The sequence below is a fragment of the Solea senegalensis genome, unplaced genomic scaffold (genome assembly GCF_019176455.1).
Source record: "Solea senegalensis isolate Sse05_10M unplaced genomic scaffold, IFAPA_SoseM_1 scf7180000013365, whole genome shotgun sequence".
Lineage (NCBI taxonomy): Eukaryota > Metazoa > Chordata > Actinopteri > Pleuronectiformes > Soleidae > Solea > Solea senegalensis.
The window spans coordinates 38,558-57,779 of NW_025320810.1; the positions used below are offsets into that span (position 1 = coordinate 38,558).

General features: G+C 41.3%; 1 protein-coding gene and 1 long non-coding RNA gene across 2 annotated transcripts; both read left to right on the top strand.

Moving 5' to 3' along the window:
• Nucleotides 1-3,222: 3,222 nt before the first annotated feature.
• Nucleotides 3,223-4,172, top strand: LOC122760293 (neoverrucotoxin subunit beta-like). The gene is made up of 2 exons (XM_044015376.1): nucleotides 3,223-3,443; nucleotides 3,524-4,172. The coding sequence occupies exons 1-2, from the start codon at nucleotides 3,398-3,400 to the stop codon at nucleotides 4,099-4,101; spliced, it is 624 nt and encodes a 207-aa protein (XP_043871311.1). The 5' UTR covers nucleotides 3,223-3,397; the 3' UTR covers nucleotides 4,102-4,172.
• Nucleotides 4,173-9,148: 4,976 nt separating this feature from the next.
• LOC122760290 lies at nucleotides 9,149-14,301 on the top strand. Its single transcript, XR_006358364.1, has 3 exons — nucleotides 9,149-9,296; nucleotides 10,740-11,038; nucleotides 11,926-14,301. It is a non-coding gene; the product is annotated as an uncharacterized LOC122760290 (long non-coding RNA).
• Nucleotides 14,302-19,222: the final 4,921 nt, after the last annotated feature.

Here is a 19,222-nt window from a genome sequence, read left to right on the forward strand (position 1 = left end):
GAGACTTCCTGAACCACTTTGTGTTCGTGTATTTAGATGACATATTGATCTTCTCCCCAGATCTAGACTCTCATGTGCATCATGTACGGCAGGTTCTCCAGCGACTGCTGGAGAACCAATTATATGTCAAGACAGAAAAGAGCGAATTCCATGCCGACACTGTATCTTTCCTTGGCTTTATCATAGCCCCTGGAAAGGTGCAAATGGATCCGGCTAAAGTTAGCGCTGTGGCTCAGTGGCCAACACCTGATAGCCGCAAAAAGGTTCAACAATTCTTAGGATTTGCTAACTTTTACAGGAGGTTTATCCGAAACTTCAGTGCCACAGCTGCACCTCTACATGCACTTACCTCTCCTCAGTCTCCCTTTTTGTGGTCCCCTCAAGCTGAGGAGGCCTTCCAGCAGCTCAAAGTGCGATTCACTACTGCCCCCATTCTCACAGTTCCTGATCCCAGCCGGCAGTTTGTGGTGGAGGTGGATGCCTCCAATAATGGAGTGGGGGCAGTACTCTCCCAGCACTCTGAGAAGGACAACAAGCTTCATCCCTGCGCCTTCCTGTCTCATAAACTCTCGCCGGCAGAGAGAAACTACGATGTTGGGAACCGTGAGTTATTAGCAGTGAAAAAAGCTTTGGAAGAGTGGAGACATTGGTTAGAGGGCGCACAGCACCCATTCATTGTATGGACAGATCATAAGAATCTGGAATATATTCGCAAAGCAAAGAGACTGAACTCTCGCCAAGCCAGATGGACATTTTTTTTTAACAGATTTAACTTTGTTTTGTCTTATAGGCCGGGGTCCCAGAACACCAAGCCCGATGCCTTGTCCCGTCTGTTTGACCCCGAGCCTACTGCCAAGGAACCGGAGCCCATCCTACCACTGAACCGTGTGGTAGGAGCGGTGAGTTGGCAGATAGAATCTCAGGTGAAGCAGGCTAATGGTGAGAATCCGACACCTAGTGGTTGTCCGGAGAATCGCTTGTTTGTCCCTGTTGTTATGCGTCCACAGGTGATCCATTGGGCTCACACCGGACTGCTCACCTGCCATCCAGGAGTTAAGAGGACCATGTACGTCATTTCCCAGAGGTTTTGGTGGCCCTCCATGGAGAGGGAGGTTCGGGAGTATGTGGAGGCGTGTTCCATCTGTGCCCGCAACAAGACCTCCTCCAGAGCGCAGATGGGGTTGCTGCAGCCACTCCCTGTTCCCACTCGTCCATGGGCTGAGATCTCACTCGACTTCGTCACGGGGCTCCCGGTCTCTGAAGGAAACACCACTGTGCTCACAGTGGTAGACAGGTTTTCTAAAATGACTCATTTCATAGCATTACCCAAGCTTCCATCTGCCAAAAGAACGGCAGAGATTATGATGACTCAAGTATTTCGTATTCATGGTTTTCCCAAAGACATTGTTTCAGACCGGGGGCCCCAGTTCATATCCAGGTTCTGGAAAGAGTTCTGCAAGCTCATCGGGGCCACCGTCAGCCTCACCTCTGGTTATCACCCAGAAGCCAACGGCCAGACGGAACGTCTCAACCAGGAGTTAGAGACCTGTCTTCGATGCCTGGTGTCGCAGAATCCGGCTTCCTGGAGCAAGAAGCTGGTGTGGGTGGAATATGCCCACAACTCTCTTCTCACCTCGGCAACTGGCATGTCTCCATTCCAGTGCGTCTTCGGCTACCAGCCCCCTGTCTTCTCCGAGACAGAAAAGGAGATCATCGTCCCGTCGGCCCATGCCATGGTCCGGCGATGCCACCGCATCTGGGCAGCCGCCCGTAAGGCACTCCTACGCAGTGTGGACCGCATGAAGAGGGCTGCTGATCGGAGGCGCCTACCTGCGCCTGTATACAAGCCTGGCCAGAAGGTCTGGCTCTCTACGCGGGATTTGCCTCTCCAAGTCGCCTCCAGGAAGTTGGCTCCACGGTTCGTGGGGCCTTTCCCAGTGTCCAAGGTCATCGGCCCTTCCGCTGTCCGTCTGCGTTTGCCCCGGTCCATGAGAGTCCACCCCACCTTCCACGTCAGCCGGGTGAAACCGGTTAAGGAAAGCCTCATGGTGCCCGCAGCCGCACCCCCTCCACCTCCCCAGATGGTCGACGGCGGCCCTGTCTACTCAGTCAAGGCTCTGCTGGCTGTGCGCAACAGGGGCCGGGGCAGGCAGTTCCTGGTGGATTGGGAGGGCTACGGTCCAGAGGAACGATCATGGGTTCCTGCTAGCTTTATTGTGGATCCTGACCTCATCACAGACTTTTACAGACGCCACCCTCAGTTATCTGGGCCGTCAGGTGCCGTCCCTAGAGGGGGGGGTACTGTCATATCCAGAAAGTTGTGTTAAGTTATGTTTAGTTTTGCCTTCTATTTGTTTTGTGACTTCCTGTTTTATTTTGACATCTCTCTTTCCTCTCGTTTCAGATAACTTGCCCTTCCCCTGTAGTTTTCCCGCCAGTCTGATTATCTTCCCCGCCCTGATTGTTTCCACCTGTTCCCCATTTACTTTGAGTTACATATAGCCTGTGCTTCCCTCTGCCCTGCGTCAGTTCGTCTTGTCTGTCATGCCAGAGAACCCACGCCAATCCATGCCACGTCAATTGTTTGTAAGGTTTTTGCTTTTCTTAGTTGCTACTTTGTTTTGTCCCTTTTTGAGCCATCAGAGTTTTTTCCTCGTGAAGAGTGATTTTGATTTGGCACCTTGCCTAGACCTTTTGTCTCCTCCCAGTGAGTGATTATAATTTGTTACTTTGGCCTTTTGCTTATCTAGTGATTCCTCGATAGAGTGATTTTCTGTTGATACTTTTCCTCCCTTTGAGAGTGATTTTTATTTGTTACTTTGTCCAATAAATTAGAGTATTTTTGGAAGTTGTCTCTGAGTCGTGCTATTGGGTTCAAGTCCTTGTTCGGTTGTGACAAGGGGTTGATAGACCCGTCTGTTACTTGACAAATACATACAGTTTAGATAAATATACAATAAATGAACTGTGGAGATAAATGATTGTTTGATGATATTTCTGGGTGAATCTTTTCAGCTTGTCTGTATTGGTGATAAAAATATGAACTTTCTTAAAGAACCAACAAATGCTAATATTTAAGTTGTTGTGAGTGAACACTGAAGTCCACCAGTGTTTTTTCCTCTGCATTTCAGTCATTAACATCCTGCATGTTACTTGGAGCTTACAGAATCATACTTGTGTACTCCCGTATGTACTCCCAGTGTACTTCTCAAGTATATACTTCCCAAGTAAGCAAGTACATACTTGCATACTTGAGTATTGAGAAACAGCCACCGTCTTCTCTTTGAACCACACCTGTCCTTGTAGTTCATCATTGTGTCCACCAGAGTGCGTCATTAAGACAACAGTTTGGACTCATGTTGGACAGAAACTCATTCAGACTGTTTCTTCCTCCAGGATGGACCATGCTGGAGAGCAGAGGTTAAAACCTGGTCTCAGGAAGTGTAAGTATGGATTTACAGGAAATAACAACATATCAGCTGATCATCAATAAACTGCAGCTGTGTCTCGTTGTCTTCATCAGATTCATGTGAACTGGAACTGGACACAAACACAATGCACAGAAACCTCAAACTGTCTGACGACAACAGGAAAGTGACCTGTGTGACAGAAGATCAGTGGTATCCTGGTCATCCAGACAGATTTGAGTTCTGGTCTCAGCTGCTGTGTAGACCTGGTCTGACTGGTCGCTGTTACTGGGAGGTCGAGTGGAGGGGAACTGTTTATATATCACTGAGTTACAGAGGAATCAAGAGGAAAGTCAACAGTTCTGACTGTGTGTTTGGACGTAATGATCAGTCCTGGAGTCTGATCTGCTCTGATGTTCATGGTTACTCTGTCCTTCACTGTGGGACACAAAAACCCATCATGTCCTCTGTCTCTCACAGAGTATCAGTGTATGTGGACTGTCCTGCTGGGACTCTGTCCTTCTACAGTGTCTCCTCTGACTCACTGATCCACCTCCACACCTTCAGGACCACATTCACTGAACCGGTTTATCCTGGGTTCCGGGTCTGTCATGGTTCCTCAGTGTCTCTGTGTTCTCTGTACGACATGAAGAGACAACAGCTTCAGTGGTGGACGAGGTCTCACTGTTTATAATGTGATGTTAAAGCTCACCTCAGGTATTCATTGGTATAAATGCAGGGGTACACTGAGGAGCATTCACAACATTTAACACCAAATTCTTTTCACTTTCATTTATCAAAAATATTCCATAACACCTTATAATGTTTTTATAATACAGCCAATTCTAAGTCTATACATTAAAATGTTGAATGATAAACATAAATGTCAGAGAACTTACATATGTGCTATATAAATATGAATAAGATATATTCTAAAGACCACAAGACAAACATGTTTAACCTTTGTTCAATACTTCCTACCAAGGTTGAGTGGCTTTTTCAAGAAGTTGAGAAGCTCTGTCCTCACGCTGGTTTTAAATGTGTCACTTTGTAATTGAATAGTCGTGATGTAGACTATCTGAGTGAATGTAACTTTTTAAATAAAATTCATGTTTGGCTTATTTTCATTTATCATGGTTGATTCCTTAATGAAATCAAATGAAATGAAATGAAATGTTGATTTAAAAGCACACTCTAATGTGTAGATATGCACATATGACCCTTATCTCACTGTGAAATGGACTTTTCCAACAGGAAAGTGAAGTTTGTAAACCACTCGCTCTTCCACACCAAACCTCACAGAGGAAGTCAGTGATTTTAGCTGCGGGGACACAGCTGGTCCTCTGCTGCCTCGTGTGGTCACTTTGTGTCACTGAGGTCAATCTGAATAAAGGATTTCAAACACTTAAGAGAAAAAATCAGACATTTGAACTTAGTGATGGAGGCAGCAGTGGATCAACAACTCCTGTGAGTGATGTTAAAATCTCTGGTTTTCTATATGGGGTTTGTGTGAGAGAGTGAGTGGTTTCTAAACTTCAGATTAAATTTGACTAAAAATTCCACTAACGGTTGAAATAAAGAGCCAAAATATTCTGATAGGGTGTCGTTGACTTCAACTCACGTAGAGTTCATTACGACAGTCTTTTGTTCAGTGGCTAAATGGCTGTTCGTCCTCCTGTCTCCATTTTGTTTTCACTGAGTGTGAGCCTCCGTGTCTCAGCAGCAGGGGGCGCCAACAACCCAGTCAGCCGTGACTATCTGATACACACCCTAAAACCAGGTATTTACCCTGAAAAAGGTGTCAGATTGTGAGGACCAGGCAAAATGTTCTAACTTTCCCACAAAGTCCTCACTTCCTTGGTGTATAAGCGTTTTGGTCCTCACAAAGATACTCAAACAAGAACACACACCCATCATGTCCCCTCAAAGACAAGTTTGTGCAGCGTTTGGAACTCACTAAGATACACATTCAAGTACACACACACACATACACATAGACACACACAGACAGACATGCATGCACACATACAGAGACACACAAAAAGACACACACAGATACAGACACACACATACAGAGACACACTAAACTATATCTTTAATGTATTTTTTATATGAATTAATTGCTTGTTTTTTTAACGGTTTTATTGCAGTTTTAACTTTTATACATTTTCAAATTAATGAAAAAGGTCTTTTTTTCAAGTAGGTCCAGCTGCAGACCCGCAGACCATTCAACGACACACCCCTCCACTCAACGAAACACCCCTTTACTCAACGAAACACCCCCTCACACTCAACGACACACCCCCTCACACTCAACGACACACCCCCTCACACTACACGACATTCTGATTGGATCTCAAGAGACTGTGTCTGAAACGTGATGACGTTTACTAACTTGATAACGTCTTCTTTTATTGAAACTTTATTTACACACGCGTATTCCACAGACCCTTGTTGACAAGAGACTTTTATCCCGGTGTGCGACAGGAATAGAGAAGAATAAATACTCGTGTTGACTTTTATGAACACAGAAATGTACTTTCTGTGAAATTTGTGAATAATTAATGTCACTTTGTAAAGTATGAAATGTTATAGCCAAACTGCTAAAATATATAAATGCCGATTGGAAAAGTTCTTTGAACATCACGTTTACACAGTATAGTATCACGTTTTTGTGATATAATTATCACATTTATACAATATAATATCACGTTTGTGATATAATTATCACGTTTATACAATATAATATCACGTTTGTGATATAATTATCACATTTATACAATATAGTATCACGTTTATGTGATATAATTATCACGTTTATACAATATAATATCATGTTTATGTGATATAATTATCACATTTATACAATATAATATCACGTTTGTGATATATTTATCACGTTTATACAATATAGTATCACGTTTATGTGATATAATTATCACCTTTATACAATATAATATCACGTTTATACAATATAATATCATGTTTATGTGATATAATTATCACATTTATACAATATAATATCACGTTTGTGATATAATTATCACATTTATACAATATAGCATCACGTTTATGTGATATAATTATCACGTTTATACAATATAGGATCACGTTTATGTGATATAATTATCACAATATAATATCATGTTTATGTGATATAATATACAATATAATATCGTTTGTGATATAATTATCACGTTTATACAATATAGTATCACGTTTATGTGATATAATTATCACCTTTATACAATATAATATCACGTTTATACAATATAATATCATGTTTATGTGATATAATTATCACATTTATACAATATAATATCACGTTTGTGATATAATTATCACATTTATACAATATAGCATCACAAATTCCACTGTGAACACACTTCTGTACAATGTAACGTTTTGAATAATTTCATTTGTTTTTACAAACTTTCAACATCATGGCAACCTGTCTGTTGCCACCTTAAACACAAAAAGGTGTGTTTAATATAGGCCTACTAGGGTTACTACCCCAGGTACATTTTTGGGCATGGATGTAGTGTGCAGTACCCTTAAAAGATCTTGAAACTGCAAAAATTCCAATTCTCCTGTCAACACACACAGAGTTAAGGAGGTGATCTGCTGTTGTTGTCCAATGATTTCACCTTGTGTTGCCTTTCAATGTGTGTTTTGAAGTTTTTTCTAAGCGCTGTTTTGCTACAAAAACCGCATGTTGTTTTAGAGTGCTTTGCCAACAATATTTTTTTTCGATGGGCTGCTGCTGGGGCTGCTGGGGTCACTGTGGATGGTGGAGTTGCTGTGGATGGTGGAGTGACCCTAGGTGCTAGGGTCACTGTGGATTGTGGAGTTGCTGTGGATGGTGGAGTTGCTGTGGATGGTGGAGTTGCTGTGGATGCTGTCTTGCAGCAGGTTATGAAATGCTTGATGGAATATTGTTTGGTCGCAATGATTGTTGTGCAAAACCAACAGTGGTAGTGGCTGCTTTTCACACAGTCAAGTATACACTGTATCCTAAAAGACAGATAGGAAAAGTGATTCAGACGTTTCAAGAAACACACAAAACAATATTTCTGTCTATAAACAATAAACCCTGTCTGAGAGGCAAATTGTTACATTACTTCTGAGAACAATCATTATTATCCGGGGCATCTATAAAAATGCAGGAATCTTGAAACTTTTTCTCAATATCTAAATTCTCAACAAGAGTGAAAATAAAATACACATGGACTTAAGATTCTACACACATGAAGTACAGTACACATAGATGACATGGCTCCAGCATTAGTTTACTTTACTTTACTTATTTTGAGTTTCTGATACTCAAATGGATGAGTTGAATAGTTTGATGGTCACAGTTATCCATGGTCAGGAAGGACAAACAGAAATAACATCACATTTAATAATACATAAGGCTCATGGGGAAATGAAAGCCTTTCAGCGCTGAAATGAAAAATTATTTGATAATTTAGGACTTACCACCGTACTCCACCATGCAGATGAGCCACAAGCTTTGCATAGCTCCCCTTTTTTGTGCAGATCAGTGTCCGAGTGGCATCTCCTCAGCTCAGGGTCTGCTCCTTCACTGAACGTAGTGTTGCTCTATAAGAGAAAATGTCAAATAAAATTGTATTTTGTATTTTTAACATGGGAACATTTTTAATCCAGAATCAAGTAGTAATGAACTGGACTGCATTTGCCTTTAAGACTTTCCCTGTCCTAAAATATATGCAGGCTAACTGAAATAAAACAAAAATCAAATGACACTGTTGACCGTGATTCAACAGAACTTCTCATTTCTAAACATGAAAAATATTATTCATCATCAAATCTTTTATCTTAACAATTGTAGAACTGAGGTCACACGTTTTCAAATGAGCAAAGCTGTGTGCAACTTCTCAGAGTCATTTAAAGATTAAAAAACAGATAAATACTAATATATAGAGATCATATAGTTTACCTTATACGTTTCTTGGTTGAAAATGAGACAATGTTATATTGTCAGTGTTATAACCTGTACATATAAATAAAAGAAAAAAAGGAAAAAAAGAAAAAAGATCTGTATTGTCTACAATTGTCACTGTGTTTTGCTAGCTTGCTTGTAGTTGACACATTGGAAATGACTAAGAATTCAGTATTTGCCCTTTGTGAACTCCAATAAGGCTTGCTGCAAGAGAATTGACCATGTTTTTATCTTCTTGTGTCCAACAGCTGCAGCCCATAGCCCCTCCTACCTTTACCTCTCCTTGGCTTTTCCTATAACAACCCAACGGCTCTTTTAAGAGCCACTCCTCTACTGAACTAGCTCTCTCTCTCCCTGTCTCTCTCTCTCACACACACACACACTCACACACCCTCTCTTTGTGTCTGTCAGTCCCTCTGTCTTCTGTTGGTCTGTCTATCTTTCTGTCTCACAGACATGCCAGGCCAGGGGTCAACCTCAAGACAGTGTGTGGCCTGTCGCACTGTTATAAATGTAGCTTGCAAAACCTGCAAAATATGCAACAGCCACATAAACTCAGGCTTTAAAAAAACTGGCCAAATTTGATGAGAAACGGGAGAGTTGGGTCCAAACACACCGAAAAAACAGGACTGTATCTCACATCCAAGATGAAGCAAATATATTGCTATGATATTCCTTTTTATTGTTTTATTGCAGTGCAATTTGCAAATGTTGTTCTAAATATTAATGTTATGTCTTACTTTTCTTTTGTGTGTGTGTGTGTGTCCTTTTTAGCTTGAAAAACTGCAGGCCCTGGGTGTAAGGGCAATGCTCTTGACAGCAAACACCTGGGTGTCCGAGGTGTTACTGCCCCGTTGCCACTTAGTAGGCGAACGCTACTACATGTGTGGACAGAATGCGGGACATTTATGGACTTCTTGTTCACGGTAAGAATGGTCTGTTATTTATTGTAAAAGGTGAGTCTTCTGTGTTTGGTTTTCAGCTTTGTGGTCACCCATTCATGTGAAACAAATTGAATTGTCGCTATGCTTAAACTCTGAGGTTTGAGGAGATGGAACTTTTTTACAAACCTATATAGATGTGCAGCTTTTTTCCCGTCACTCATTGCGTTTTAGGCAACACCCTAAACCTAGTGCTCGATGCACATTGAGGGCTGTATACTTACCTTTGTTTGTTAGTAACACTGGTCTTAGCAGAGTTAAAAGCTATTTCTGTTGAGTCCACACAATTTTCTGGCTAAACTGGGTTTAACATCCATCAATTCATTCATTCTCTACCACTGTTGAGGCCAGGGTGGGTTGGAGCCTATCCCAGCATCTTTCAGGCACAAGTACCCGACACACACAAGTACTTGTGCTTGCCAGTTCATGACAGGGCAACATACAGACACACACACACACACACACACACACTTAACCTATCCCTTCATGCATGCCTTTGAACGGTGGGAGGAAGCCTGAGTACCTGGAGAGAACCCACACAGATATGGGGAGAACATGTCAACTCCACACAGAAAGATCCAAGAGAATGTGAGAATCTTGATTAATGGAACATCTTCCTCTCCTGCTGTCCACTGTGATTGACTGTTCAGCTGACAGCAGCCTGGCTGGAAAAATGCTTTGTGGTATATATTTTTTTTAATTTAACTATGAGCAGGATACTCACTTTCTGACCAAATGCAAATTTTAAAATGTTGTACTTTATTGCACATTGCTCCTATAACATAAACATCACTGACGTTTACTTACTGACAAAAACAACTTGGAATATATTGTCATACAATGAAATGTAGTATCTAATTTTAGGAAGCTTAATTTCATTGTGCCAAATGATCCTTTTAGGTATCATTGTTGAATGCAATGCGTGAAGTGAATTGGGGAAACGTTAAAAAGGAATGTTATTGACTCAATGTTTCACTGCAGTGACATTTTAAAGCACAAATAAACAGGCCCACACCTCTGCATAACACCAGATTGTGTGTGAATACAGACGACACAATCCTACACACTTTTTTGCAGCTCTCTGCAGAAGAAATAGATATAGAATGGGATGTGTAGCTCATCAATGCCTGTGTGCTCTATTGATTGGCAACTACACACCAAAATAATAAACATCCAGAGGAAAGCAAAATCTGACCGAGCAGGCATCGCCACACATTTCGTGTGGTTCTGCGTTTCATTAAGCAGGTCTCATTTAGTAGGCATGTCACTCCACTACCACACACCACCTCTAGTGGTCCATAAGTGATGATTTAAAATGATTATGTATATTTCAGTTTCTACATTGATTTGTTTGTAGCAGATTATGCTGTTAATTTAATTCAAGTAATATTACTAAAGTAAAATGACTCCTGTTCCTCTGCTATGCAGACTGGGTCCTACCAGATGCCACACGCCAGTTGGATGAACCCTCATCAGCCCCAGTCGAACAACCAACTGGACCAGTAGCTCCACCAGATCCCCAGCAAACACTGGCTCCACCTGATCCCCGAAGGGCCCCAACTGGACCAGTAATGGCCCCACCAGACCCAGTGGAGGTTGTCCCTCAGCAACCTCCACTACATCAGTGAAGTTCCTGACTAGGCCACCAGCAGCCCCAACTGGACCATCAACCTCTGGTTCCCATTCCTCAGAAGGAACTCCAGCTGCCCCAGTTGCTTTAGAAAAAGGTATGTAGGAAACAAATGGCAAGCCCCACAAAACCATATTATGACTTTGTGCAATGTGAAAATGTTAATAAATTCTCAGCACCAGACATCCCATTGTGTACAAGAATGGCAGAAATGTATATATTACAAAAAGGGCTAGAGAAGAAAACAGGTCTTAGCATTAAGCTGTTTACATTACATTACATATCATATCATACATCACGCCTGTGTTTCTGGGATTCTTTCTGACCTTCCCACCTTCAGAGGCCAGGGACAAAGACTGTGTTAGGACACTTAGGGCCCTGATTTGATGCTCTACAGTGCATAGTCCATAAAGCATGGAGCACAGACGTTTACAGCACTGTGCTGTGTTTTGCTGTGCACCACATTGTCTCTGGGTGTTCATATGGCTTCCGGTGCTTCAGGTACATAGACACTTTCAGGAGTTGATTTAAGTATTTCACGTTATTAATGTGGATGTGGAGGATGTTACAGTTAAATGTTAAATATGAAGTACAAGTGTAGTGCTGTAAATCATCCACTTTATCAAGTCCGAAAGGGTTGTAGAAGTAATTCAGTACTTCAGCAGCTAGATATGTTTGTAATAGCATGCTGAAGCCAGGTCATCCTTAAGGGTACAACTTACCCACAATGTTCACTGTGTGCTGCCATTCATCCCGAAAGAAGAGCATGTTATGAGCTTTCATGGTGAACTTGTATTCTTACATTGCCAGGCATCTCTGATGCAATAGAAAACCACAGGAGCTTTACAACATTTAAATACCTTTTGACACATCAAGAGCAGCCTCCAATTCTAAACTGATAGATTTGATTGTTTATGTTATTCACATTGATGTAATAGTCAGCACATTATTTAATCATGATCACATATTTTATATCTTTTCCAGTAATAGATGACATTGTGAAAGAAGGCTGTCCTGCTCCCAGTGCAGTGCTGAAACGGAAAAGGAAAGGTGTGTTGTAATGTCAATCCATAATTGTCTGAATATGGTTTTAAAAAAAATATATATACTGTATATATAATTGAAGTATACCACAATGAAGTAATCAGATATTTTTGTCCATAATACTTTTAGAGAGTCCAGTCAGCACACAGTCATAGAGGAGTAAAACGTATTCACACCGACCCGAGAGGATAAAATCCTAATGAAATAAATGAACACTTGATTAATGTAGTAGTTGATCAATAGTTGATTCATTGTTGCCACTCTAAATGAATGTGCTTACAGTTTGAATGCTCCACCTTTCATTTTAAATATGTCCTGTAGTGTGGGATTTGCATTGTCCAGTCTTGGTCATCACTCAGTCTCAGTTTAGATGTTCTTAAGTAAGAGCATAAGCTGACAGTGAATGAGACTGTGATCTTTTATTTTCCCCACTGGTCTCATTGCTACACATTTCCCTTAATTCATACAGTAAGTGTGTCCATTCTTTGTAAACAGACACGTCTACTGACACATGATTTTGGTGTGATCTTGGTTTTCAAAGACAAAAAAAATACCCTAGTCTCTGCTGTGAAGTGCTCTACTCTTCTATGAAACAGTCATTTGAATTGATTTTGATTCATTTGAGCACTGATGACTGCCCATATATATTTATCCTCTCATCCATCTCTATAGTCCATTGATTACAGTCATTTACCAATGATGCATGCAAGCTCTGTACCAGAATAACTACATATCTTCCCTTTCAGAATGCCCACATACAGTATCAGGGAGCAAAGAGTTCTACCCTGTGAAGAGGGTTGCCTAATGCAAAGTTTTAAAGGTTCAATAATCCCACACAGAGTCATTCACCTGCTGACGTTTCCTAGAACTCTCATGTTAGAGAATCTACAGTCATAAAGTGCTGATAGTCTTTATGTAATCTGTGTAATAATCCTGAAAGAGTATTCAAGACGGAGGTATAGCCAAAGATTTGAACTGAATAGGGACAAAAATTGCAACTGGTGGAGTGGGAGCCGTGCAAGTCCTGGTATGTATGACTTGTGATCACAGCATATCTTATTTGATACCAACACTGAGAACATTCACATGCACACCAATAATCTTTGTTTATGATACTGGCAAAGTGCTCTCTGTAGCCCGACGTGTGCCTCCAAAAAATGTCGTCATCAGTCGAGGCAACTGAGACCAATGGAGACCGCGGTGCTGTCATTAGTCAGTTAACGACTCATTCCCGCAGCCCCTAGTGTTCTGGCGGTGAATTGCAATACCATACTGAAAACTGCAGCGCACTACCCCGTCTGTATGGTCACAGAGTTGGAAACTCTAAGAGTGACATAGAAATCCAAATGGACTCTTAATTGCTCCTTTAGGCCTCCTGTGGAGGGGGGTTTGAGGGTGGAGGGGTATCTACAAGGTCAGATATTTAAGCATCTGTTGCAAGATGCAATATTAAGGCTAATTTTATTACATTATCAAATGATTTTTTTTAATGCAAGGCCAATAACGTAATAAGTTATTACGTTATTGGCTTAACAACTTTATTACATTATTGGCAATTTATTACGTTATTGGTTTTATTACATTGAAATGATTACGTTATTGGCCGTTATCACGTTATCGGTTGCTACAGCATATAAAGAGGCTGCAGTTGTCTCAGTCAGAAATTCTAAACCATCTATCATGCTTCTCTGCTACCAGCACCATTGTACAGAAGAAAGAGGCGTATTTAAAAATGCTAAAATTGTCCATCACTGCCTTACTCTCACTATACTCCCTTTATTAGTGGATGATTAGTGTACATGCTAACATGATTGTATATGATTTCCATCCAAAAGTTAAGTTTGCAGAAAATGACACTTTGGTTCCTAAGGACAGAGCGTGTCACATACTGTACAGATTATAAAGCCCCACGAAACCAATGTCATTTGTGATTTTGGCCATATGGCATAAAAACACCAACGTGGTGGTTTGGTGGTTACCACTGTTGCCTCACAGCAAGATGGAGATTAGATTCCCCTGGGATCTTTCTGTGTGGAGCTCGCATGTTTTCCCTGTGACCCAAACAGGGATAAGTGGAAGAGAATGGATACAAGGACTTTATATGATAGTGTGCATCCACACTGTGTTCTTCTACAACCATTTCTTGACTATTACTATACTGTCATTTCATTAAATCCACTACGATACAACTATTGGGAAAACAGTCACAGGGGTCGAATGTGAGTCTTAATATGTCTTAATATGTTTTTTTTGAGCATACCAAATATTGCCACCGAAAGCTGTTCATTTGCACTAAATAAAGTAATACCAAATGAAGCGTTCTTTAATATCATTGGTACATTGCTCTTGGAGATAATACTATTTGAAGGCTGGCTCTGTAATTGGAGCCATGATGGATTCGGGGGAATGTGGTGGAGAGAAACACAATGAAGACGATGGAGGCCATCCTGAACAACACGGATCAACCACTTAACACCTTGATGGACCAAAGAAACAGGCTCCTCTCTCTCCACTGAAGGACTCGGAGGTACAGGAGATATTGTGCACCTACAGTCATCAGGCTTTACACTAGTCAAAAGATGAGCTGACAGACATTTAAATTTCCGTTTGAAGATGAATAAAGTAACTCTTATATATTTATCATTCTAATTCATGATATCTACATTTGGTCAAATAGACATTATACACACTCTGGCCATACTATACTATACTATGATTTGCTCTGATGTGCTTAAAAAACAACCAGTCCTCCAAACCAAATGACCACATAGGTACTGTACTAGTAGTCTGCAACCTCTGTGGCTCAGATACACACTAGGCGGATAATAAGGCTGTGAGACGAGTTTACATCAGTGGGCATTCCCAGTGACGTCATGCGCTCCCAGAAGGGAACCCCCTGCGCCCCCTCCCACTTTTTATATTTTATTGAGGAAAGCTTAGCCGGCCTCACTATAGGTGGTGAAATATTCACCAGACAGTGACTATTCTGACCTTTCACAGCATGTAGGCGCTATGATTTTATAATAAGTCCCTACTGATTGTTTCACGTCTCAGTACGTTGCTATGGTGGTTGCTAAGGACTCAACCCGGTATGGCCGGTAACGTGCGACTCCTCTTTTGGCTGTAATATCTACTTTTTCTTAACAAAGATAATCTATATGCATGCAATTATTAATTTGGCTGTAACAGATATCTGATATATTCAGTAGAAATATCGTTTCATAACCGTCAATTTCAGACCCAAAACTACCGGCCCAAACACTGGTGATATTCGTGAAAATAACAGCAATAAAACAACGACTGTACTTATGTAGATACAGTGTGATTACTAACTCGGCTTTACCAGATATTTTATATGTTCTGAGGAAATATCATTTTAAAGCCCTACTTTAGGACACAAAACTGTCGGCCCCAAAACACAATTTCTAGGATATAAGTGAATATAGCAGAAATAAGGCAACGTCTATGCCCTTTCTTAACACACCTTATCTAGATAGAGTATGATTACTACTTCGGCTGTACCAGACATTTCAAATATTCAGTAGAAATATCATTTCATAACCTTATTCACAACCATACTAGAAGCTTTCTGTAAGCACCAAGTTGAACGTTTAAAGGTCAATATTTAAAAGCTGGAGTTATGTGGAGTCTTCATACTGACATATGTTACTCTCCAGGCTGAGACCTTTCCAATGATGTATTTGTTTTCACTCTATGACAAAGTTATAACTTTCACATTTCATGGACACAAACCATCCAGGCTTTGTTTCAAAGAGCTGGACTTTGAAGGACCAGTTCATAAAATTAAGCTCTTGTTTATTTGTTTACAAACTTCAAACCTGATAAAAACTACGTCAGTTTTAGTCTACGATATCTCCAGAACATTTTCACGTCTTTATCTCACTGTTGGACAAACTTGGGGCTGGTCATTTTGGTACTGTTGCTATGGAAACACAAACAAATACATCATGTATTATACCGACCTAAACGGTTAATAACAACATACAGAAACTTTCTCAAGTAACTTTTTTTGAGTTATTTCATGCAAAAAAAAAAAACATTCTTGTCTTGGATGCTGCGTTTTTTGTTTTTTTAAATACTTTCTTCCACCATAAGTGTCTTTCATTTCCTCTGGCGCCCACACGGACGCCATGACTCACGTCTAATCCTCATCCTCATCCTTGGACCAGATTAAAAATGCTTCCGTTAGAACAGGTTTCTTCTTCTGTTTTTTAATTCAAGCCGTTTCCTGCAGCACTTCCTGTTCTGTGATTAAAATAACTAGAACTAAACTGGACTAACACTAAATATAACAGCTGTGAAACGAGGCTGACACCTGACATGTCACACATGAGAAGTCATAAGAGCAATGAAATATGAATATTTAAATAGAGGAATATTTCCTTTTTGATAAACCTGGAGCAGCTCTTGGTTATGCTGCTGTAGACCTGGACTGCACTCTCTCACACTCAGGGTGTGAATATGAATATATATGAATATGGTGTGAATAGATCATCAGCATTATTATAATGATGCCATCATTAAAAGTGCTTATCAGTATAACTTGTATCAACAGTCTCTGCTGCTGCTTCTATAAATGACATCATAGTCCTATGAACATGTCATCATCACACATCTCTGACTCTAAGTGTCCTGTATAAACTTAGAACGTGATACAGTTGTTGTGTATCTGCTCCTGGTCTCTACCTCTCCCCCCTTGTCTCTCCCCCTCCTCTCCTCTTTCACCCCAACCGGTCGAGGCAGCTGCTGCACGTCTGTGAGTCTGGTTCTGTCACAGATTTCTCCATGATGTCTTTGTACAGAGCCTTGAGATAATGGATGTTATGATTTGGCGCAGTACAAATAAAACTGAATTGAATTGAACTTGAGTAAAGATTTGCTTTCTGGAGCCACCATTTTAAATGCTTCTCTGCTGCCTCGTGTGGTCACTTTGTGTCACTGTGGTTTTCATACACCGAGGTCCTATCGTACCACATATGAACTCAGTGAAGGAGGCAGCAGTGGATCAACGACTCCTGTGTGCTGTCATGTCAAATGACTCATTTCTCTCTGGAGTTTGGTGCAGAGAGTGAGTGGTTTACAAACTTCAGTTTTCAGTCAGAAAAAGTAGAAATTTAAATAGACCTTTAATTGAGCTCAAACTCGTGTAATGATAAGATAAACAGATATAATGTCAACACACTTCTGACAGGAATGTGTGATCTCAGGGTCTGAGGTGTAATTAACATACTGACGCGCGTCAAACAACACACACACACACAGACACACACAGACACGCACACATGCACTCAGCACCCAACACACACACACACACACACAGCACTTGTCAAACACACCACACACACACACACACACAGACACACACACACACACACACACACACACACAGACACACACACACACACACACACACACACACACAGACACACACACACACACACACAGACACACACACACACACACACACACACACACACAGACACACACACACACACACACTCACACACACAGACACACACACTCACACACACACACACACACTCACACACACACACACACACACACACACACACACAGACTCACACACACACACACACACACACACACACACACACACACACACACACACACTCACACACACACACACACACACACACACACACACACACACACACACACACACACACCCACACACACACACACACACCACACACACACACACACACACACACACACACACACACACACACACACACACACACACACACACACACACACACACACACACACACACACTCACACACACACACACACACAGGCACACACACACACACACACACACACACTCACACACACACACACACACACACACACACACACACACACACACACACTCACACACACACACACACACACACACACACACACATCACACACACACACACACACACACACACACACACACACACACACTCCCATCACTAAGTTCAAATGTCTTATTTTGTCACTTCAGTGTTTGAAATCCTTTGTTCAGATTGACGTCAGTGACACAAAGTGACCACACGAGGCAGCAGAGGACCAGCAGCTCCTGTGTCCCCGCAGCTAAAATCACTGGTTTTCTCTATGGGCTTTGGTGTGGGAGAGTGAGTGGATGGAGCTGTTAATCTATGACCTAAAAGAGCGTAGACTTAATCTGACATAGATTGTATTAGGTGTCAGTACCTCGTCATCAACACAACAAAGTAGATTAAAGTGATATGATGTGGTTTTTATTGATGTTGAAAATGTCATTCTTCATTAAGCCACAGAAACAGAAACCACAGACACTGATGATGTTTGGAAAGTGCAAAAACCCTCTGAGTGTCATGAGTTTCCTGTCACTGTGGACACGTTCTTCACTGTCGTTCACAGAGCAGCAGGAGGACAGAGGTCATCCTGAGGTCACGCACACTCAGTTTCACCTGCATCACAGCAGAAACCACACTTCCTCATTCATGGCATAATCTGCTCATGTGTGTTTCATTTTCCATGTGTGTGTGTGTGTGTGTGTGTAACTCTGAGTGTTGTTCTGCTCACACGCAGCAGGGGGCGCTGTTGTCAGGCAGCATGAAGAGGAGGAGAAGCAGTGCATGCTGGGACAGAAAAGCTCGTCAGTGAGAAGATGATGTTCTTCAGACAAAGAGTCAAACTCTTAACATCTTTATTTACTTTGTTTTCTATTGGATTGAAAACCTTGAATTTTATTTTATATTATTTTGACTTCTTTCTTTTTATTTTATATAAAGCATTTATTCATTTTTAATTGATTTTACTTTCTGTATCTTTTAATTTCACTTTCAAACATTCACTTTTTGTTATTTTTATCTCAGTGTGTGTGAACCTGTGTGTTTCAGGCTGGTTCTCAGCAGCAGGGGGCGCTCACAGCGCAGGACGGCGGCTCAGTTAATGACAGACATGTTGATTTTTTAAGTCTTTATTTATTGATGGTTTCAACAAAGAATGACTGAGACGAGCTTTGACCTCGTCCACCACTGAAGCTGCTGTCTCTTCATGTCCTACAGAGGACACAGAGACACTGAGGAACCAGGCCAGACCAGGAACCCAGGATAAACCGGTTCAGTGAATGTGGTCCTGAAGGTGTGGAGGTGGAACAGTGAGTCAGAGGAGACGCTGTAGAAGGACAGAGTCCCAGCAGGACAGTCCACATACACTGATA